General features: G+C 46.0%; 1 protein-coding gene across 1 annotated transcript in view; it reads right to left on the bottom strand.

Moving 5' to 3' along the window:
* Positions 1-24,479, bottom strand: part of IRAK3 (interleukin 1 receptor associated kinase 3) — a 138,200-nt gene that overhangs the window by 51,414 nt on the left and 62,307 nt on the right. Inside the window, exon 6 of the mRNA XM_030215616.1 lies at positions 17,899-18,014. Within this exon, the coding sequence (XP_030071476.1) occupies positions 17,899-18,014 (116 nt within the window). The remainder of the gene's footprint in view (positions 1-17,898; positions 18,015-24,479) is intronic.

The raw sequence follows: 24,479 nt of genomic DNA, 5'->3' as shown, positions 1-24,479 counted from the left end.
AAGGAAAACAGAAAAGCCTCAAGAAACAGCTGTCGGAGTTGGAGCAAAAGGTGGAGGACCTGGAGAAGCGATCCAGGAGAAACAACTTGCGCCTGGTGGGGATCCCAGAGACCCTGGGGGGTAAAGATCTGGCAAGTACTATGGAAAGATGGCTGACAGACAAGATCTACTTCCCTGCTAGCATGGGACCCGTCAGGGTAGAGAGAGCGCATCGCATAGGTCCCCGCCAGGCAGAGGGCTCCAGATCACAATGATTATTATAAAGGTGCTGAACTTTGCACACAAGCAATATATTCTTCAGGCTTCAAGATAGGAAGGTGCCTTAACATATGAAAATAAAAGAGTCCTTTGTTTCCAGGACTATTCAGTAGGAGTCTCAGGGAGGAGGCGAGCGTTCTCAGGACTGTGTGCCAAATTATATGCCATGAAGGTGCGGTTTACTTTAATGTATCCGGCTACGCTGAAGGTAACACACAAGGGGACAACAAGGTCTTTTGAGTCAGCTGAGGAAGCGAAGGACTTTGTGACCCAGCTGAAAACAGAGCTTGCGGATAAGGCAGATGAGGACGAGCCAACCTGAACTGAGGGTGGAACCTGAGCTGGCAGAAGCCCTAATCATGATGGCGGACAGTGACATGAACACATAGGTTTGGGTAGTTTAAGCTACAAAGATGGAGTCATTGAGTTAAGGCTGGGATTGGAGGTCTTAATGTTTAAGTGTTTAACAGTTGAAAATGTTCTTGCTGTATAGGGGGGATAAGATCCGATTGCTGTTGGGGTGTACGATGAGAGACAGAGATAAAGATCGGAGGGGTAAGTTAGGCGGTAATGGGAAGAATCTGAGGGTATGGGAGGGGGGAGGAAGAGGGAGGGTGTCTACACGTGATGGTTCCCAGGCAGGGAGCAAGGGAAGTGGGGGGTAGGGTAAAGAGAGGGGGTGGGGAGCAGGGGGGGATAGGGGCGGGGGGCTGGGGAAATAGTGGAGCTTATCAAGGATTAACACAGTATGGTGACGGACGCTTAAGGGGAAAACAAAACAGCAGAAGGCTAACAGACAAGTGGAACATACCTGGGAGAACTAGGGTTGACTTGGGGGGGCGGAGGCTGGGACGCCTGCTTGGGTCTTGTTATAAGGACACTATCACTGCGGATCTCACAACAGCACAAATATGGTAAAGTTGGTAACATGGAATGTTGGAGGCATTAAACTCCCCAGTAAAAAGAACAAAAATATTGCAGCAACTACAGAGGCATAAGGTTGATATTGCCCTACTGCAAGAAACTCACCTCAGCCAGGCGGAGCATGCTAAATTAAAAACGTGGTGGGTGGGGGAGTGTGTGGCGGCGGCAGCCCAAGAGAAAAAAAAGGGGGGTGGCAGTGCTGTTTTGCAAGGGGGTGGCAGCAGCAATCAAGCCCATATATATAGACCAGTGGGGGAGATATGTAGTGGTGGAAATGGAGAGCAAGGGTCAAAAAATTTTACTTAGTAATATTTATGCCCCCAACCAGTACGATAAAAAGTTCTATCAGGAGGTGGTAGAACACCTAATGGATCACTCAGGGGTTCCGGTAGTGGTGGGCGGAGATTTTAACACGGTGTGGGACCCCCAGCTCGATTGTTCTCAAGGGGTTCGTAGTGACTTGGGGGCATCAAATAAAGGCCTGAAAAGACTGGGGAGCCTATTAGATCTAATTGATATCTGGCGAACCTTGCACCCCATGGAACAGGACTACACGCACCTCTCCCGGGCACATGACACCCAGGCGCGAATTGATTATATCCTAACATCACAAGATCTATTTGGTAAAATAACTAAGGCGGAAATTGGGCTTTATACAATTTCGGATCACGCCTGGGTGAGTATGGACTGGGAGATGGGACCCAAGGCTCATGGGAACGGCTCTTGGAGGTTTCCAATAGAGATGTATAAAGACGTGGGTTTAAGGGAGAAGCTTATGGGGTGCTGGCGAGCGTATGGGTCCTCGAATAGGGAACATAGGGACAATCCGATATTATTCTGGGATGCCGCAAAAGCGGTGCTCCACGGGGAAGCTACACACATTTCATACGTTCAGCGCGGAACAGAGAAATACTGAGATTGTGTCCAAGTCCGTAAGGCCAGGCAACTGTTTGGGCGAACGCATAAGGTGGTGCATAGAACCCATTTAATGGAACTACAGGTGGCGCTCAATGAGCTGTTACACCAAAGAGCCACCAAATCCTTAGCCTATTATAAATACCAGTTATACAAGCATGGAAATAAAACGAGCCGCTTATTGGCCAGATTGGCGCGCCCTAAGGGGGGGGGGGAGGAAGGGTGCTACAGTTGAATGATGGCCACGGGGGGAAAGTGCGTGCGGATGGGGCTATATGTGAGGTTTTCCATAAGTTTTATAGCCAATTGTATGAACAACCTCTAGATCAAGGGCTCCCAGGGACTTATTATCTGAACAACCTTAACTTACCCTCCCTGAGACAGCAAGATGTGAGGAAACTAAACCGCCCTGTGCAGGAAGAGGAGGTAGCTTTGGTAATAGCGAGGAGCCCGCTACTCAAGGCACCCGGCCCGGACAGATTACGGATAGAATTTTATAAGATGCTGGGGGAAGACATAATACCACCCCTGACTTTAATAGAATAATCGATATGGAGGAAATGCCGCCCCATCTGGCGTTGGCACAGATTGTAGTCCTGCCAAAACCAGGCAAAGACCCGGAGCAGCCAGAATCCTATCGTCCTATCTCTCTGCTAAATGTAGAGGCGAAAATACTGGCTAAGCTCATGGCTAATCGTATGGCAAGGGTATTGCCGGGACTAGTGCATGTGGCGCAGGTGGGTTTCGTGGAAGGGCGAACAGTGGCAAAAAACCTTAGGAAGATATTAACAGCATTGGAGATTAGGAGTAGGAAAGGGACACCATCCTTACTTATAAGTTTCGACGCCGAAAAGGCGTTCGATAAGGCCCATTGGGAATTCCTGTTCGCCACACTGGTGGCATATAGTTTTACCGGGCGGTTCTTATCAGCAGTGCGGGCCCTATACCATTCCCCTCAGGCCCAGATTTTGGTAAACGGGATAGAGTCACGGACCTTTCCAATATTCAGGGGAACGAGACAGGGATGCCCGCTGTACCCCTTTATTTGTACTGTCTCTAGACCCCCTGATTCGGAACATCATAGACATCCCTTCGGTAAAGGGGATAGAGGTAGGACCATTTCAGTTTAGCATAGCGGCTTTTGCGGATGATCTACTGGTACTGCTGACAGACCCGCAGGCCTCTTTTAAGGCTCTAATGGAAATCATGAGGGAATATGGTGATTTTGCGGGCCTACGTTTAAATTTAACTAAGTCAGAGGCATTGGCATCGTCCGCAGAAGTGAAGCGAATGATGGGTCGGGACTTTCCCCTGAGTTGGGCTGAGGACTCATTTAAGTATCTGGGAATTCGACTGGCCCTGGACCTGAGGACACTGCATGCTATAAATTATACGGCTCTTTTGGGGGATACTAAGAAGCAGCTGGAGAAGTGAAGATCCCTCCCCCTATCGCTGAGGGGCAGGGCGAATCTGATACAGATGATCATATTTCCTCGATGGCTGTACCTGTTGCAGACATTGCCGATTGGATTGTCACGGAAAGACTTGAAAAGTATACATAGGTCCTTCAGTAAATTTTGCTGGGCGGGGAAGAAGCCTAAATTGCGATATTCCTACATGCTAGGAGGATGGAGACAGGGTGGCCTAGGGCTACCAGACTTGTTCTTATATAACCAGGCATGCCTGATCCGGCACTTGGGGGACTGGTTCACACAAACTAGTAATTACACTCCAATAGAAATGGAACGGGAACATTTTGCTCCTTTTCAACTCTTCTCGTTGTTACATCCTATGCGAAAGCAGCTCCCACACTATCTTAGGAATAGTGCGTTATTACAATCCCCGCGAGAGGCATGGAAGGGATTGGTACAGGCAGTGGGGGGGAATCCCTCGACATCGGACCAGTTGACCCTCAAGGGGAATCCAGCTTTCGAACCAGGCTTGGATAACCCAACGTTTTTGGAGTGGGAGCGGTTGGGAATAACAAAGATTGAACACTTATTAAGGGAGGATGGGAATTTAATAGGATACGAGGAATTACAGACTCGGATCGGGGTGACTTGGGGGGCTCGGTTTGAGTACGCCCAAGTTAAACATTACATTTCAGCATTGGACCCTGAATTGCTACGGCAACGACTGGGAAGCAAGTTACGAGATTTTTTTCGGGAACTGGAGGTCACGGGAATGTCGGTGTCAGCACTCCATAAAGCTTTGGTCAGGCGTAAGCCCCCTAAAAACTTTGCAGAAATCAAACGAAAATGGGAACAGGAATCGGGGGCCACGTTAACGGGGTGGAATGTGGGGCTTACATTGCAGGGAATCCCAGTCATTAGTCTAGATGAGAGGCTCCAGGAAAGTGGGTATAGAGTCATTTTGCGGGCATATATGTCGGGGCAGCAATTGGCTCATGTAGATTTCCTGAAGGGCCACATGTGTTAAATGTGGCCACTTCCCACATACATTGTATCATGCCTTTTGGGAATGCCCCGGAGTGAAGGCTTTCTGGGGGGAGATTACTAAGTTTCTATCTCAACTGTTGGGGACCCCTGTGATGGGATCCTGGGACCACTTTGTGCTAAATACGCAAGGGGCATTTCGCATGCAATCTAAGACAGCTCGACTCCTGAGCCGTAAACTGTGTTTGGTGGCCCAGAAAAGCATCTTACAATACTGGACTGTGCCGGAGGCGCCAGCCTACTGGCACTGGAGAAATCAAGTACATTTGCTGGCTACTTGGGAGGCTAGGGGGTCCCCGAAGTGTTTAGCACATTTTACACAGATTTGGGGCCCTTATTTACAGACATTGAGTCCAAAGGGGCGAAGTTTGCTTCTGAATAAGGGGTAGTATGACATTGTCAGGCGCCTCAGCGAGCGTCCATGAGACATATATGGCTCCACTGGGGGGGGGGGGGTACCCTAAGACTATCAGAGTCCAAGTCCTAGGGCACGCGAGGGAGGGGAGAGGGCAACGGGAGGGGAAAGGGGTAAGGATGTGGGAGGATGGGAGGGTGGGGGGGGGGGGGGTGAAAATGTGAAAACAAAAATTGATGACGGACTCAATCACTGGCCTTTTGTTATGTATGTTATGATGTTGATATGTTGTTTATGCCAGATGAGGAATGTATCTTATTTTGATTGTCATCAATAAAAATGTTGAATAAAAAAAAAAAAACTATAACAACCCCGCCATACCATAGCAGAACTGCCAGGACTCACACAACACTATAAACATTACATTAAGCAGCATAGTAAACATTACTTCGAGCCCAAGAACAACAATACACCTCCTATTTGGAAAACAGAACAAACAGCAAAAAAAAGGAAAAACAACCCTACTTTGAAAATCCAAACAGGAAAAAAGTAGGGATGTATGAATAGCCCTCCAATCCAACAGTGGTGATCTGAGTATCGAGCGATTTCGCGGACTGTGACAGGACATTTTTGCCGTTATTGCACCCTTGTGGTGCTTGCTTTAATACATTGTGAGCAAGCAATCTTTGCTCCAAATACATGACTCCTGAAGCAGGCACTGCATGCCAAAACATGGGTCCGTGTCAAGACCACTTGCATATTTATGATATTCATCAACAAAACAATCTTCAGAACTACTATACGCCTCTGGTGTTGGATTGGAAAACAAAACAAAAGCACCAAAAAAGGGGACAAACCCCAAAAATGCTCACAAATGATTATTTACCAAAGGTAATCTTAGAATTATGAAAAACTGACCTCAAAGGCATTTGGAATTGAATGTTCTGGGCATTCTGGTATAATCTGAGTTTAACACCTGTTTTTTTGGATGGGAATTTTTCTTTCAGTTTTTGAGTTTTTCTTCCCATTCATTTTTCAGGTGGTATATAGTATTGGAACTCCGCTGCTGGTTTGATTGTTAAATAAGTGCAATACACAGGAGCCTTTGAGGCTAATCTACTATAATAAAACTCACCCTCAACGTTCTGAAGACAACGTTCTGAAGTCACTCAGTCACTCCCTGAAGGGTTCATGGATTCATGGTGGTGAAGCCACAACAATGACCATGTCTCTCTGCCCCGCCCTCGCATGACGGACCAATCAGAAAAAACACCCTCAACATTCTGAAACACAAAGGACCATCACAACACCGTTCCCAGGCAACACTAGGCAACATAAGACGGACCAATCAGAGGAAACTACGTGACAATAAGGGAGGAGCATTTCCCAACAGAATGGCTCATTATCTGTGCAGCACGGAGAGCACAGAACCACCGCTGGAACGAGAGAAGAATATTTCTGCTGTGGGTATGTGCAAAAATAGACCGGGGGGGGGGGGGGGGGGGGGGGGGGAGGGAGAAATTTTTTAATGCCTTATGCCAGAGGGCCTATAGCACAGACTATATTTGGGATCGCTTGACATGGAGTCAGAGGAGCCGGAAAACAACGTGCCCGTCATCATCTGGGACGTGGGCGAACAGGACAAGCTGCGGCCCAGCTGGAAGGATTACCCGCGACCCAGCCAGCAGCAAACAGCGACCAAGGACAGCACAGCACATCCCCCAACCCCCAAGCAAAAAACAAAACAAAACAAAAAAAAGACACACATCAACAACCTGCACACACACCGCACCCTCACACACACACACACAAAAAATAACTCTGTGACACATACACACACACACAAAAAAAAGCCACATGCTAGCGCCCGTTTCATTGGTTTCGGAAACGGGCCTTTTTTACTAGTCTACTATAATAAAACTCACCCTCAACTTTCTGAAGACAACGTTCTGAAGTCACTCACTGAAGGGTTCATGGATTCATGGTGGTGAAGCCACAACACTGACCATGTCTCTCTGCCCCGCCCTCGCATGACGGACCAATCAGAAAAAACACCCTCAACATTCTGAAACACAAAGGACCATCACAACACCGTTCCCAGGCAACACTAGGCAACGTAAGACGGACCAATCAGAGGAAACTACGTGACAATAAGGGAGGAGCATTCCCCAGCAGAATGGCTCATTATCTGTGCAGCACGGAGAGCTCAGAAACACCGCTGGAACGAGAGAAGAATATTCCTGCTGTGGGTATGTGCAAAAATAGACTGGGGGGGGGGGGGGGGGGGGGAGAAATTTTAAATGCCTAATGCCAGTACTGAAGAGTGCCAGAGGGCCTATAGCACAGACTATATTTGGGATCGCTTGACATGGAGTCAGAGGAGCAGGAAAACAACGTGCCCGTCACCATCTGGGACGTGGGCGAACAGGACAAGCTGTGGCCCAGCTGGAAGGATTACCGGCGACCCAGCCAGCAGCAAACAGCGACCAAGGAAGGGGGAGGAGTACTCCTTCTCTGCCTAGGAATCGCTGGAGACTGGCTGCCAAACTAACGAAACAACCGCACACCGACGCACCACCTCCATCATTCGAAAGGCATCCACTCTTTCTTCAACAGAAATGCAAACTAATAATACAAAACAAACAAAGAATACATGGTTTCTCAGGCGGCTGCAGGTAACTCCCCACCCCCTTCCTCTTCCCCTTTTGCCGAAGCGGCCAAGGACATGCCCAACCATCCCCAGCCTCAGGCAAGCTGTCTCCCACCTCGGGGATTCCCAGAGCACCCGGAAAAAGACGGCGCTGATTCCTGCAGTGCATAAATGTTCCAGCATTCACCTGCAGCCGGCCTGAAATGGACCAAACATACCGGATCACCCCCCGAAGGCCCGAGACCATGCTCTTCTCCCTTCCGCCAACTTAAAACAACCATCCCCGTCCTCAGGCAAGCCGTCACCCACCTCCAGGATGCCCAGAACCCCAGCCCAATGGAAAAAGATGGCGCTGCTTCCAACAGCACATTTCTCTTCCAGCATTCCCCTACAGCAGCCCTGAAACGGCCAAAAAATACCGACAAAGAACGTGCTCCTCTACCTTCCGCCCATCTAAAACAACACTGCTGCCTCAGCACAACACAAAAAAAAAAAAACACTCAACAGAGGCTGACCCCCCTACAACCACATTTACATTTCACCAACAGAAAGACCCCCCTCCACAAACTTCCTTGACAGACAAAACCACACACACACACAATACAACAGAAACACACCCTCAAAGCCACACACCAATCCAACCCACTTTGCCAGCACAGCACAGCACATCCCCCAACCCCCAAGCAAAAAACAAAACAAAAAAAGACACACATCAACAACCTGCACACACACCGCACCCTCACACACTCACACACACACACAAAATACCTCTGTGACACATACACACACACACACAAAAAAAACCACATGCTAGCACCCGTTTCATTGGTTTCGGAAACGGGCCTTTTTTACTAGTCCTATATAATAATTCTCACCTCCAATGTTCTGAATTGCCTGGGACTGTGGCTCATTCCGAGTTGGTCTGCTAAGCTCCGTAGATCTGGCTGACATCACCGTAGCCATTATGATGTCAACTTCAGAACCCGGGGGGAAAAAAAACATACCTCACAGCTGATCCATGTCCAGAGGAGGGTCGCTGGACATGGGTTGGTGGTGGAGGAGGGGCAGGGGAGAGAGGAGGGTCGCTGGACATGGGTTGGTGGTGGAGGAGGGGCAGGGGAGAGAGGAGGGTCGCTGGACATGGGTGGCTGCAGGGGGGGTAGGGGGTTGCTGGACATGGGTGGCTGCAGTGGGCGCAGGGGGAGAGGAGGGTCGCTGGACATGGGTGGCTGCAGGGGAGCCAAGAAAACCTTGCTAGCTCCCGTTTCATTTGTGTCAGAAACGGGCCTTTTTTACTAGTCTAACTCTAACCACTAGAGTTGGAGCGCCCCGTCCAACTCTAACCACTACCTCCAGGAATCTCCAGGCTATTGACCCTCCCACCTTATCCTCTTGTATCTCCAATCTCCTCCCCTCCATCTTGTCCTCTGAGTCTCTCGACAAGGCTGTCTCCGCATACAATGCCACTCTCTCCTCTGCTCTGGACACCCTCGCTCCATCCACCTCCCGTCCCACAAAGCGTACTAATCCCCAGCCTTGGCTGACCCCTTGCATCCGCTACCTTTGTTCCTGCACCCGATCTGCCGAACGCCTCTGGAGGAAATCTCGCACCCATTCAGATTTCCTTCACTACAAATTCATGCTATCCTCCCTCCACTCCTCTCTATTCCATGCCAAACAGGACTATTACACCCAACTGACCAATTCTCTCAGATCCAACCCCTGTCGTCTCTTTGCCACCCTTAACTCCCTCCTCAAAGTGCCCTCCGCTCCTACCCCCCCCCCTCACTCTCCCCTCAATCACTGGCCGATTACTTCCGCAACAAGGTGCAAAAGATCAACCTTGAGTTCACTACCAAACCATCTCCTCCTTTTCACCCTTCAACCCTAGACCAACCAACCCAGGCCTCTTTCTCCTCCTTTCCGGACATCACCGAGGAGGAAACCGCTCGCCTTCTTTCCTGCTCGAAAAGTACCACCTGTTCCTCTGATCCCATCCCCACCAACTTACTTAACACCATCTCTCATACTGTCACCCCCTCCATCTGTCATATCCTCAACCTCTCTCTCTCCACTGCAACTGTCCCTGACACGTTCAAGCACGCCGTAGTCACACCTCTCCTCAAAAAACCATCACTTTACCCTACCTGTCCCTCCTACTACCGCCCCATTTCCTTCCTACCCTTCCTCTCCAAAATACTTGAGCGTGCCGTTCACAGCCGCTGCCTTGATTTTCTCTCCTCTCATGCCATCCTCGATCCACTTCAATCCGGTTTTCGCCCTCTACACTCGACAGAAACAGTACTCTCTAAAGTCTGTAATGACCTGTTCCTTGCCAAATCCAGAGGCCACTACTCCATCCTCATCCTCCTCAATCTATCCGCCGCTTTTGACACTGTCAATCATGATGTACTCCTTGCCACACTGTCCTCATTCGGGTTCCAGGGCTCTGTCCTCTCCTGGTTCTCCTCCTATCTCTCCCACCGCACCTTCAGAGTTCACTCCCATGGATCTTCCTCCACCCCCATCCCGCTATCTGTTGGTGTTCCCCAGGGATCTGTCCTTGGACCCCTTCTCTTCTCAATCTACACCTCTTCCCTGGGCTCCCTCATCTCATCTCATGGCTTCCAGTATCATCTCTATGCGGACAACACCCAGCTGTATCTCTCCACACCAGACATCACCGCGGAGACCCAGGCAAAGGTATCAGCCTGCTTAACCGACATTGCTACATGGATGTCCAACCGCCACCTGAAACTGAACATGTCCAAGACTGAGCTCATTGTCTTTCCAACAAAACCCACTTCTCCTCTTCCTCCACTTTCTATCTCAGTGAATAACACCCTCATCCTCCCCGTCTCACCTGCCCGCAACCTCGGAGTCATCTTCGACTCCTCCCTCTCCTTCTCGGCACACATCCAGCAGATAGCCAAGACCTGTCGCTTCTTCCTATTCAACATCAGCAAAATTCGCCCTTTCCTCTCAGAACACACCACCCGAACTCTCGTCCATGCTCTCATTACCTCCCGACTTGACTACTGCAACTTACTCCTCACCGGACTCCCACTTAGCCATCTATCCCCCCTTCAATCTGTTCAGAACTCTGCTGCACGTCTTATATTCCGCCAGAACCGATATACTCATATCACCCCTCTTCTCAGGTCACTTCACTGGCTTCCAATCCGATACCGCATTCAGTTCAAGCTCCTCCTTCTTACCTACAAATGTACTCAATCTGCTGCCCCTCACTACCTCTCTACCCTCATCTCCCCTTATGTTCCCACCCGAAACCTCCGTTCACAGGACAAATCCCTCCTCTCAGTACCCTTCTCCACCACTGCCAACTCCAGGCTCCGCCTATTCTGCCTCGCCTCACCCTATGCCTGGAACAACCTTCCTGAGCCCCTACGTCAAGCCCCCTCCCTACCCATCTTCAAGTCTCTGCTTAAAGCCCACCTCTTCAATGCTGCCTTCGGCACCTAACTCTTTCCTTCAGGATATCCAGACTGCCCCAAATTGATTGCCCCCATCGTATCGTCTACTCACTTGTCCTTTAGATTGTAAGCTCTTTGAGCAGGGCCTGTCCTTTTATGTTAAATTGTACAGCGCTGCGTAACCCTAGTAGCGCTTTAGAAATGTTAAGTAGTAGTAGTAGTAGTAATTATAAAATTATAGATTACTGAATGCACTGAACATACAGACCTTTGGTTAATAATTTTTTGTGGAAAACAGAACAAACAGGACTGCTACTAATCCCTACATAGCAAAATATTACACTTCAGTCACCCAGGCAAAACACAGACAGCCCTTCGACAAATACATAACAAAGGAACACAAGACAGAAACAGAAATATGCAGACAAAAACCCCAAGAAGTCAATCTCTGCAGGAGTTACGGACCAAGAAAGGGATCTGGGTGTCGTCGTCGTCGATAACACACTGAAACCTTCTGCTCAGTGTGCTGCTGCGGCTAGGAAAGCGAATAGAATGTTGGGTATTATTAGGAAAGGTATGGAAAACAGGTGTGAGGATGTTATAATGCCGTTGTATCGCTCCATGGTGCGACCCCACCTTGAGTATTGTGTTCAATTCTGGTCGCCGCATCTCAAGAAAGATATAGTAGAATTGGAAAAGGTGCAGCGAAGGGCGACTAAAATGATAGCGGGGATGGGACAACTTCCCTATGAAGAAAGACTAAGGAGGCTAGGGCTATTCAGCTTGGAGAAGAGACGGCTGAGGGGAGACATGATAGAGGTATATAAAATAATGAGTGGAGTGGAACAGGTGGATGTGAAGCGTCTGTTCACGCTTTCCAAAAATACTAGGACTAGGGGGCATGCGATTAAACTACAGTGCAGTAAATTTAAAACAAATCTGAGAAAGTTTTTCTTCACCCAACGTGTAATTAAACTCTGGAATTCATTGCCGGAAAATGTGGTGAAGGCGGTTAGCTTAGCAGAATTTAAAAAGGGGTTGGACGGTTTCCTAAAGGATAAGTCCATAAACCGCTACTAAACGGACTTGGAAAAATCCAAAATCCCAGGAATAACATGTATAGAATGTTTGTACGTTTGGGAAGCTTGCCAGGTGCCCTTGGCCTGGATTGGCCGCTGTCGTGGACAAGATGCTGGGCTCGATGGACCCTTGGTCTTTTCCCAGTATGGCATTACTTATGTACTTATGTGTGATACTGGCAGCCAGTGCTCAGCCTTGAGAAGAGGAGCGACATAATCAAAATTCTTAGATCCCACAATCAGTTTAATGGAGGTGTTTTGGATGAGCTGAAGATGCTGTAGATCTTTTAGTCTGAGACCTTACAGAACATATTACAGTAGACAAGCTGGCTCAGTATTACTCTGAATTATTCTTGAGTGTTCTGTACATGTAAAAACCCCATAGAGTGTTGACTAGAATTGGAGGGTGTGAACTTACTTCAAGCCTATGTTTGTACTTCTTGCAAATGGTGTAAATGTTTGCACTGTGTCAGTTGGATCTTAATAAAAGTGTTGAAACATTAAAAAAAAAAAAAAAACTCCCTGAGCCCATACGTCAAGCCCCCTCCCTACCTATCTTCAAATCCTTGCTCAAAGCCCACCTCTTCAATGTCGCTTTCGGCACCTAACCATTGTACCTCTATCCAGGAAATCTAGACTGCCTCAATCTTGATTGACTGCACTTTTTGTCCTTTAGATTGTAAGCTCCTTTGAGCAGGGACTGTCCTTCTTTGTTAATTGTACAGCGCTGAGCAACCCTGGTAGCGCTTTAGAAATGTTAAATAGTAGTAGTAGTAGTAGTAGTAGTAGTAGTATTAAACAGCGTATTAGTGTCTGGAGAGCAGAGTGATGAAGAAGCAATTTAACTGACCAGATCATATGAAGCTTGAAAAAACATTGCTGAGGAAAGAAATCTGTGGTCGGAAGCTGAGGGTGCTGTCAAAGATAATTCCAAGAATTTTTAGGGACTGAACCAATGGGACTGGATGATCGAATAGAAGAGGTAGTGATGGTAGGGTTGCCTCACCCAAAACAGAAAAAAGTAGTGCTTTTGACTTGTCTGGATTTAGTTTAAGTCTGTTATTTGCCAAACAGGATGTCATGTGCGAGAGTTTATCACTGAATAGGTTAATATCCCAGGGTCTGTAGATTCTAGGGGGTACAAGATCTGGATATCATCTGCATAAAAGTAAGCTGTAAGATCAAGGGATTGAATAAGTGTACGAAGTGGTGCCATGGAGATGTTGAACAGAGTGAGTGACAGGAGGGATCCCTGTGGTACCCCGCAAGTGACTGAAAATGAGCTAGAAAGTGTATCCTGGTAGCAGACTTTGTATTTCTTGGAGGCTAAGTAGGAGTGGAACCAATCCAGTACAGCACCTGTAAATCCAATTTGACTAAGACACTGGAGCAAGATAGAATGATCTACAAGGTCAAATGCAGCTGATAAATCCAGTGAGAGAAGAAGGATATTTAGATTCATCTATGTAGTAGTGTATGAAAGTGGTGACTCCTACTAAAGTTGTCTCTGTACAGTGGTGTTTTTTGAACCCAGTCTGGTTTGGGTGAAGATTGTTTGTTTTATTAATAAAGTCATTAAGCTGTGAGAGAATAATCTCTTCTGTGAGCTTCACTATGAATGAGAAGTGGTGATGAAATAAAAGTTAGTAGGAGAAGTGGTAGGCTGTTTGGATTCTTTGAGCCTGGGGTGTTTAATGCTGTTTTCCAGGGTGAGGAGATACGGTCCCAAGAGATACTTGATTCGATCATAAGATGAATATAAGGACCCAGGCAAGATGCTTGAGGGTATTCGAGAGAATGAGATCATGGAGAGCTGTTGTGGGTTTCATTGCCTTGAGAGTTACAAGAAGTACTGAAAGAGAGGGAATATTACATTTAGAAAAAGAGCTAGTATGTGAGCTGGTGAGTCAGGTTGTGAAACATCTTGAGAGGGGGACATATTCAACGAATTTCATAAGATTAGGATTTTGACTGAGAAGAAGGTCACTAGAAGTAGAGAGATCGTGGATGCATGTCAAAGTGCCTTGCTCAGACAAATGGTGACGGAACCCACAAGGGAACGGTCGATGCTGGATCTAGTGCTTGCAAATGGAGGCAGTGTTTCTAATGCCCAGGTGGGTGCCCACCTAGGCAATAGTGATCATCACACAATATGGTTTGATATAAGAGTGAAAGCAGTGTGCAGCCACACTAAATTGAAAGTACTGGATTTCAGATGGGCTGATTTTGGTAAAATGGGGGAATACCTGAAGGATGAGCTGATGGTATGGGTAGGCACTTATGCGGCAAAGTGGCATCACTTTTCCATCTGGTGCAATGTTCCACTTCTCAGTTATTAGAATATATGTTGTATTTGTCGAACAGTGATTTAGCACATCCCTCACTCAAGGTGCATTTAGCTGCACTTTCCTTATTTCACGATGCTATTTATGACTTATCTGATGTTCAACATCCTGTCACAAAGCAATTTCTATGGTGTCTTCTTCATGTGAAACCTCCATGGGTTTCTACCAGATACTTGTGACTTGGCTTGGCCACTGTTTGGAAAACAGAATACTGGGCTAGATGGACCATTAGTCTAACCCAGTATGGCTACTCTTATGTTCTTATGAGCTGAAGGGAAAGTAACCAAGGGGACTGTCGTAGCAGGTGGAGTGGCATGGGATTTAAGGATAGAATAGAGAGTAGAAGAATTAGGAGCCTTGTTTATACGGTGTGTGTAGTATTGTTTTTTGTCTTCAAAATAGAGGATTTATAGAGACATTCCTAGTTCTTGTAGATAGTAAGTGAGGCAGATATGCAATGTGGTGTTCAGAATGGTGAAGTTGTTGTTTGAGAAGTTTCAAGCTGGTAATATACCAGAATTCTTTTCTTCTCGAGGAGCAGATGCTGGGGGATAGGGGAGACAATTGGTCAAGAACTTGTTTGCGGGTGGTATCCCACTGTGAGGCCTGATCAGCCAGAGGGAGGGTAGAAAATTCATGGAGCAGGGACCTAAAAGTGGTAGAGAGTCAGGTGTCAATTTGCTGAAGTTCCAGTGAAGTCGTATCTGGGGATTGGCACTCTGAGATGCACCGGGTATAATGCATAAAAAAAGAGATCAGGTAATGGTCTGTCCAATGCAAGGGCACCTTGTAAAGAAGTGCAGATGAGCAATAGATTGAGAGGGAAATAAAACTGAGTCAAGGGTGTGGCCCCCAATATGGATGGGTTTGTGAATAGGTTGGATAAGATTAAGGTCAGATATAAGAGAGATGAAGTCTGAAACATGTGGTGAAGTAGAGTCATCTACGTGGATACTAAAATCCCCTAGGATGAGAGGATTGGGGCTGTTTCAGCAGGGATCAGTAAGGGTGTGCTGCAGATGTTGAAAGGAAGAAGTAGAAGGAGAGGGGCGCTGATAGAGGAGGAGAAGGAAATCTAAAGGGGGTGAGGTTAGAAGCTGAAGAGTGGCACCACATTCGTGGGGATACTGATGTTATTGAGCGTGGATTTAATCCAGCGAGTGAGCCTGTAAGACACAGCAGAATGTACAAACAGAGTAAACAGCAAAGAACAAGCCCAGAACTATAACCATTAGGTACAGCTAACATACATAATACATATTCCAAACATGTTTGGTAATGCAACAGTAAACTAAAAGCCAGCACATCTGAAGCCTGGTGGTCACTTGACAACCTATCTAGAAAACTGATAGGCAAATCATTTAATGGTTGCCAGGACTGGGAAGCTCAAGCTGATTTGGAGCCAAGTCTTAAAGTATCTGCATATATTTTCAGAATACTGCAAATACTATTCTGTTTAATATGTTTTATTATTCTAGTGTGCATTATTTTGATTTTTCTTTGGCACATAATTCCCTGAATTATATACCGTTAGTAACAGAGGTAGTAGGGGGAGGCAGTTGGTGCATCTGTATCACAGACACAATGAAGGGGTCCCTTCCCTGCAACATTCAAAACTGCTCCCACTGTTCCTTTACTGCTGACATAGTTACTGCCACCACCGTAAGGCTTTTAACTAGCCCCACCACACCCCATCTTAGCCTCTCCAAATAGCTGTCATCGACTGCCTATGGCCCTCCTCACACCAGTCCACAATCTCCCTTTTTTTACCTTTCATCTATCAACTTTAAATACTCTTCTCAGAAGCTTTACATGGATTACCCTCTCTCTAGCCCTCCCATTCCTTATCTCACACTTCTTTCCCAGTCTCTTATTTCCTTCTGTCTTTTATCCATTCTTTCTCCACCTCTACTTCCACCCTCTGAACACCATTTCTTCCCATCCCTCATCTACTTTTTTGCCTTTCATCCCCTCACCATCCCTGTCAGTCATTCTCTCCAGTCCCTTTCTTGTGTCCCTTATCCCCTCTCATTCTCTGATGGCCCCCTTTTACCACTTCCCTAGCTGTATTGCCATCCTCTTCTCATTCATCTCCTTGCAAAGTCACCCATGGCCTATCCCGCAGGTTCCACATTGTCCAACATCTTTTTTAATCTCTCCTCCCTCCTACCCCCATAATACAGCATTTCTCCCAAATGGTCAAGCATCTCCCCTCATCCTTCCTTCCCCAACAATCCAGCATCTTTCCTCTCCCCTTCCACCCAATGATGCAGCATCTCCTTTTCTCATTCCCCAGAAGAGTCCAGTATCACTCCCTCTCTAATTTGGCAAAAGGATCAGCATCTTAAGCCCCAGAATGTTTCTGTAATTTAATTTGAGTTAGTCTCCTTCCCTTGATCACAGCAGCAAATGGCACTTATTAGGATTTCACTGCACCAGAAATGAACTTATAACAAGCACTGCTTGTTGCTGTGACCCAGGAAAGGAGCACAGCTCAATCAAATTACAAAAAATGCCAGGGCTTGAGTCACTGCTTCTACTGCTGGGATTTTTTCACTCTACTGCCACCTCTCACAGCCACAGTTCTGTGCAAACACACAGCTTGTAGTGCCTTGCAAGTGGATCCTAAGCTTCTTCCTTCCAGGCCATCCGTGGTTATGCCCCAGAAAGATACACACACCAGTGCCGTCCTTTCTCCCCTCTCTATCTCCCATGGGGTTATTTTTCTGACTGTTTTCATGCCACCTCCCCAAGCATTCACCTCCTCCTCACTTTCCCCAACACTTAATCCTTCTCACCTTACCCCTTTCAGGCTTCACTTCTTCCCCCTTGCCAACAGCGGAGTCTTGAAAGATACCCCTCAACTTCTGTTACCAAGCAAAAGACAACGTGTGAAGGGGATGGAGAAATGAAAGAAGGGGAGGGGCTGCCTCAGGAATCAGGTGCTATTGTTTACTGAGTGAGGTTTAGGGCACTGGTCGATACAGTTGGGGTACAAGCCCTGTGTACTCACGCAATGACATCACCAACCAGATATTTTTTAGCCAGCCTGGCCAGTTTTAAAAAGAGAAGGCTGGTGGCTGGCAGTACGGAAAACCAACTAATTTAGCTGCCGGATTTCTGCTAATCACCGATTAATCTCAGTTTCCACATCTGCCCTCCATCTCTACCAGCCACCACTGTTGCAGCCAGACATCAACAGACCTGTCAAATGCCTGCAGCAGCCAGCAGCACTGGCACAGGAAACACCTGGAAGTAGTGCCTCCTTCCCTAACCCTCCCCTGTGTGTGACTGTCTGTCTATCTGTGTGTGTGTGTGTGTGTGTGTGTGTATGAGTGTGTCTGTGTCTGTCAATGTGTGTGACACTCCAAAAAATATGCCAGTCATACTCCAAAAAGAATCTTACTAGAAAACTTTAAACTTTATAGTTCATTTCATGAGAATTATCCAGCTATATTACAGATCATCATAAACAACTTTACCTTGTTATATTGCCACATGGTACAGCGCTGGGTCTGGTATGCAAGTAATGAATGGCTCGAGCTGTTCCAATCAGGATATTTAGCCGAATTTGCCAAGACAGTGGATGACTGTTACCCTAAATATATAAAAATTGCTCCATTATAATTAATCCTTCAGTTTTTTGTGGGCCTGCCAGTTTCTTCCCATTCATTTAGGCTTCCTGCTTAATTGGAAGCAAGGCTGGAATCTGGCATCATAAGTCTATTCATAACCACCCAAAGACTTTTTTTCCCCCAGAGCCCCTTCCAGACCCCTGTAATCATTAGCTCTAAATTCATCCATTAGGTGACTCCCTTGCCCTGGTGTATAAGAATGCTGCCTCTGTAGCATCCCCAGCCTTGGCAGTTTCTTTTTCTCCATCTTACAAATATACCACTGAGTACAAACTTAGAAAAGTATGTGTGACAAATGTGGTTTAATAATATTGTACTTCCTTGACTCTAAGATACGCTTTTTTGCCGGTTCTAACATCTGTTGAAAGTAGGTGTGGCTTACATTTGATGATGTCTTAGAATCGAGGTCCAAAATTTGGAATCCTGAAGCCTAATTACTTATTCTCTCCCCATAGCCACCAGTATTTAAAAATAAGTGTGTTCCAGATTTGGTGAGTTAAATGCTAAGGTAGACCTGACAAAAGAAGAAATAGCTGGAAAAATGACTGTTATTCAAAAGAATGTAGATTCTCTACAAGAATTTAAAATAAATGTGGTGAAAGACAATGTTGAACTTCGGAGACGAATGGAACAAGTTGAAAACTTTAATAGAAGGTTACATTTACGTTTATTGAACTTTCCCAAACTCCTAGGGATTAATCCCCTAGATTTATTCAAAAGATATTTGAATGAGGTGTTGAAAATGCCTCTGGAAGCTACGCCGCCTGTTAATAAAATATACTACATTCCTACTCCTAAAGGAGAGATTGGGAAAAGTCAAGAAGCTCAACTTATGAATATAGATCCTGGAAATATCTCAGCTATACTTGAACAAACATTGGATGAGACAACAGAAAAGTCTACATTGATAGTGTCTTTAATAATTGAACAGGATTTAAACAACATAATGAAACAGTATTTTAAGAATTTAAAAACCTGTTTTGGGGGTATTAAAGTTCAGATTTTTCCTGATGTTACAAAATCGACTCAGCAGAGAAGGAAAGCCTTCTTGGCATTGAAATCAAGAACTGTTGAGATAGGAGGGATGTTTTTCCTGGCCTATCCGTGTAAGTGCCTTGTGAGACTGGGTCAGGTTAAATATACATTTTTTTCACCTGATGCCCTTAAATCTTTTCTCGATTCTAAACAGTTGTAATGTTACAAGGAAATATTACGCCACCTTATTATTTTTGTGAAATTATTGTTATAAGTTCCCCTAAACTCTTTTCGTCTCCTCCAATAATGAGGTCTAAGGAAGCAATAATCACTATGTTAGTTAAGAATTAAGATTATTTTTGAAGTAGGTTTTACTTCTTTAAGATGTTTTCTTCAAGGAATGTCATAATTTCTGCATAAATTGTACTATGGCTGTATTTCAATAACAAGTGTATTTCTTGTTAAAATGTTTAAAATTAATAAACAAATTGAAACAGAAAAATAAGTGGGTTCGTGATTTTCCTTCCGCATATGTTTGTTTACGATATTTATTTACCATATTTTTCACTTTTACAAAATGGGGGTGTCTTAGAATCAAGTGTTCTTTCTCTCTTGTATACAAAGGGAGGGGGTGCATCTTAGAATCAAGGGCATCTTAAAATTGAGGAAGTACGGTAATTAGTAAATACAGCTAGGCCAAACAGGACAAAAATGTTCAACACATGACAAACAAAATTCTTGAATAAAAAAAAAAAAACATATAAGCACAGTGGCCACTGAAAACACTAGAAATTAAAATTTGTAATTTATGCACCCAATAAGCAAAACTATAGAAAGATCAGTGGCAATAGTAAATTAAAGCATTCATACACAATAATAAGTTATACTTGCTAATCAAGTCCCTCTGTATCATTTCCTCTACAGAGAAGGCCTTTTGGTCCCAGATGGCTTTTGTTTGGGAGTCCCTCCAGAAGGGAACAGCTGGCCCTAAGCACAAGTAGTAGATAGTAATTGTACTATGAATTGCATTCTGCAAAGGACTATATCAATTCATATGTACAATGAAATCTGCTTTACATGGATTGTAGGGTTTTGGCCCAGTATTTGTATAAACCCAGATTAGGAACTACATTTTCATGTTACAACTGTAATTTTGGGGGGTCACGTGATGCAGCGTTGCTGAACGGACGTCTCAGGTCCCGGCTCCGAACCTGACTCCCCTTAACTCTTGCAAATAACCCGCAAATTCTCTCTAAATAAGAAAAGAATTACCTAGAGAACACCACGGATCACCCGCGCTAAAAACTAGGCAGGAATCGAGAGACAAAGCGGTGGAGCACGAGCGGTATGCCCGTAAAGAGCCGGCACAGTAGGAAGACCCGCGTGCAGGAACTACGTCCCAAAATGGCGGCGGCGCCGGAGCCCGCGGGGGTGGCGAACCAGCCTGTGATGGCCAACATGCAGGAACTCATATCACAGGTCACCTCTATATTAGAGGAGAAGCTCTCCAAATTCCAAGCTTCGGTTGAGCAGATTCGCAAAGCAGTGGAGCGCCAGAGCGCCAGGCTGCAGCAGGCTGAAGAGAGGATCTCTCGACAGGAAGACAGAACAGAAGCTGCGGATGCCAGACTCAAGGCGCTGGAACAAAAATACTCGAGGTTGCTACAACAGGTGGATGAGCATGAAAACAGAAGTAGATGAAATAATTTGAGAATTATTGGAATTCCAGAGTCTGTAAAGGATAAACAGCTATGGAAGTTGGTGGAAGGCTGGCTGCCAGAGCAAATGGGCCTGCAATTCCCGGAGAAAAAATTACTGGTGGAGAGAGTTCATAGAATTGGACCGGTGAGAGAGGGAGACCAGCGACCACGTCCAGTGATTGTTAAGATCCTCAATTACGCAGATAAAGAAAAATTAATGCAAGCCTACAGAGAGAAGAAATTGCTGTACTATGAAGGCCACAAGGTACTGCTTTTCCAGGACTATTCAGCTGTGGTGTCTGAACAACACAAAAAGATGGGACAGCAGTGTAAGCGGCTATATGACAAAGGAGTAAAATTTGCGCTGCTGTTCCCGGCAAAAGTGTGGGTCCTGCAGGACAATAAGATGCTGTTCTTCACGGATCCTAAAGAGCTTGGCACATTTGTGGACCGGCTGCAGGCGTGAGAACGGAGAGGAGGCATTAGTACAAAGCGTACAGATACTTGTTTAAGATATGTTTAAAATATCCCAGCAGGTGCTAAGAGGATTTGAGAACTGGAGACTAAAGAGCATGTCTGTGTGCAGGGGGGAGCGAGGCATAGCACACATGTGGATTTCTTGGTGACCAGGCAGTGGTCATGGTGCTGAGAGTAAAGTAGCCATTTGGTTAAAGATTGAACCATGGGACCTAACAAAGTTTGACATGACAAATCCATGTGGTCCTCGAGGTGCAGGTGGAGAGCCGCAGACTAGCCCAGTAGCCTCAGGTGGGCGGCCTCTTCAAATGCTATGACATGTGCACTCATGCGAAATGTTTGTTTTTCTTTTATATGTTATGTTTTTGATCACTCAATTTTACTTTTTCTATTCCTTATAATATAAGATGTCCTATGTATAGGGTATCAGGTTTATGACAGTAGCTGGGAAAGTTCTACGTAGAGGGAATTAGTAGCAGCAGGGTGGGGAATGTGGAAGTTAGGGGGTACGGAGAGTTCCATAAGATAAGGGGAGGCGGGAGGAGGGAACGGAGCGGGAGTCGGGTGATAGGTGGGGGAATGAATGATGTGGAGTGGATCTGGAACTGTATGGTCGGGAATTCGGGGGGGATGTATGAAAGGGGGAAGGAGGAGGGAGGCCGGAGGAGTTGTAGGCTCCCTAGGGGGAGGGGGTGGGGGGGACGGGAAGATGGAAAAGAAGCGTCCACAGTGACTCTACTCAGGGTCGGCCTAGATTCTGCTGCTGGTGATGGGAGCTCTCAGGGGGTTCAGCTAGGAGGCCCTCTGGGGGATGTAAGCCAATTACAACTCACTTTGTTTAGAATATTATTTTTGTCCCCAGATGGCTAAGTTGAAAATTGTAACATTGAATGTGGACAGAGTCCATTCTCCAGTCAAAAGGTTCAAGATCCTACAGACGCTTAGGAAACAAAATACTGACATTGCGCTAATTCAGGAAACGCACTTGGGGGATGCGGAACATGCTAAATTAAAACGAGATTGGGTGGGTGAGGTTTACTCTGCCTCTTACAATAACAGGCAGAGGGGAGTGGCTATACTAATCCGGAAAAATCTGGTTTTTGGCCTGCATAGGTTGTACCGTGATCCAGAGGGCCGCTTTGTGATCATAGCGGGAGTATTACAAGGGACAAAAGTGGCCTTATGCAGTCTGTATGCGCCCAATATATACTCACAAAACTTTTTTACCCTCTTAGCTGCAAAGCTAGTTACGTTTAATGAGTACCCGCTTATAATGGGTGGTGACTTCAATATCACTAGTGACCCCCTGATAGATTGCAAACCCCCCAGGAAGGCCAGCAAAGATCATGAAGGGAAAGGAGTGAATTGTATATCAAGGGAGCTTGGGGTACTTGACATTTGGAGACTCTATCACCTAGAAGAAAAAGACTACACATTTTATTCCCATCCTCATAGAGTCCATGCGCGCCTTGACTATTTACTAGTAGCCCAATCCTTACTGAAAGGGGTCGAGCGAACGGAAATAGGGGACTCTCTGGTATCAGATCATGCATTAGTGTGGGTGCAGATGCGGTGGGGAGAAAAGACAGGAGAGGAACGGTGGCGCATGAATCCGGCCCTATACCAGAGCAGGGACTTTTGTACTTACTTAAGAAAGGTATGGATGGAATATGTAGAAGAAAATAAGGCACAGCCTGTAAATAATAGAATATTTTGGGAAGCAGCTAAGGCTGTGGTGCGTGGCAAGATTATGGCCTACACGGCTGCCATGCACAGAAAACGAGAGTCGGATCTTAACAGTCTGTTGGTCAAATTGAAAGAGGTGAGGCGGTTGTTTATTCTCTCCCCATCTGTATCTACTAAAGAAGATTATATGAAGGTACGGAAACAAGTACAGTCCATATTGGATGTGTGGGCTTTATATGATATCAGACTCTACAAGTACCGTCTGCACAGATGAGGGAACAAAACCGGAAAATTATTGGCATCCTTGATCAAGCAGAGATCTGGAAAGAGTTTCATAAGTAAGATCAGGACTGGTACTGGGGACTTGCGAACAAAACGGGAGGAGATCCAACAGGAATTTGTTCACTTTTACTCTACGTTGTATACTAAGGGTGCGTTTTCAGAGGGTGAATGTCAAAAATTTTTTGATAAGATACAGTTGCCATCTTTGACAGCAGAGCAAGTAGCGAGTTTGAATGCACCAATGCAGGGCAAGGAGGTACAAAGTGTCATCAAACGGCTGCAGTTGGCTAAGGCGCCTGGCCCAGATGGCCTAGGGACCGAGTTTTACAAGATCTTGCAAGACCAAATAGTACAGCCTTTTGTTGGTATATGCGAGGAGGTGCGAGCAACACGGGATATGGGCTCTTATTTGAATCATGTGTTTATTACAGTATTACCGAAACCTAGAAAGGATCCTGAATTGGTGGGATCCTATAGACCCATATCACTCTTAAACCAGGATGTAAAAATCTTGGCAGCTGTGTTGGCAGCGCGGTTAAGTGAATTGGTGCCCTGCCTGGTACATAAGGACCAAGTGGGATTCGTAAAGGGGAGATATGCTTCAGCTAACATCTTGAAAGTGAGTCGTATATTGTTTGAAGGCCGTAAGAAAGGGGGAGATAAGATCATGGCCAGCTTAGATGCGGAGAAGGCCTTTGACAAAGTGCAATGGGACTATTTATTTTGGGTGCTGAAGCAGTACGGGGTAGAGGGTGCATTCCTGAACTGGATAAAGGTGTTATATACCAATCACACGGCTCAAATTGTGGTTAACGACTCGCTATCCCCTGTGTTGCCTCTGTGGGGCGGCACAAGACAGGGGTGTCCATTATCGCCTCTGTTATTCGTTCTGAGTTTATAACCATTGGCAGCGAGAATCAGGCAGGAACCAACTTTGAAGGGAGTGTGTGTAGGTGAAGCGGAACATCGCATTAACTTATTCGCAGACGATATGTTGCTGCTTTTGGATAATGCGTCGACAGGAATATTTTCAGTAATGGAACTTACAAAAGAGTTTGGAGCTTTCTCGGGGCTTACAATTAATTTTGGCAAGTCCGAGGCATTACCGATCAGTAACCCATGCTCTAATATGAACGTGCCCAACTTCCCTTTGATCTGGGCAAAGTCGGGGATAAAATATTTAGGGGTATATCTGAGTGCAGATACAGCGTGGGTATATAAGAAAAACGTGGGGGATAGGTTGGAAGAAATTAAAAAGCTATGTGGGAAATGGAAAGATCTCCCTGTGGGTTTTTTCAGGTAGGGTGG

The sequence above is a fragment of the Microcaecilia unicolor genome, chromosome 10 (genome assembly GCF_901765095.1).
Source record: "Microcaecilia unicolor chromosome 10, aMicUni1.1, whole genome shotgun sequence".
Classification (NCBI taxonomy): Eukaryota; Metazoa; Chordata; class Amphibia; order Gymnophiona; family Siphonopidae; genus Microcaecilia; species Microcaecilia unicolor.
This window is presented reverse-complemented; position numbering and strand designations above follow the sequence as displayed.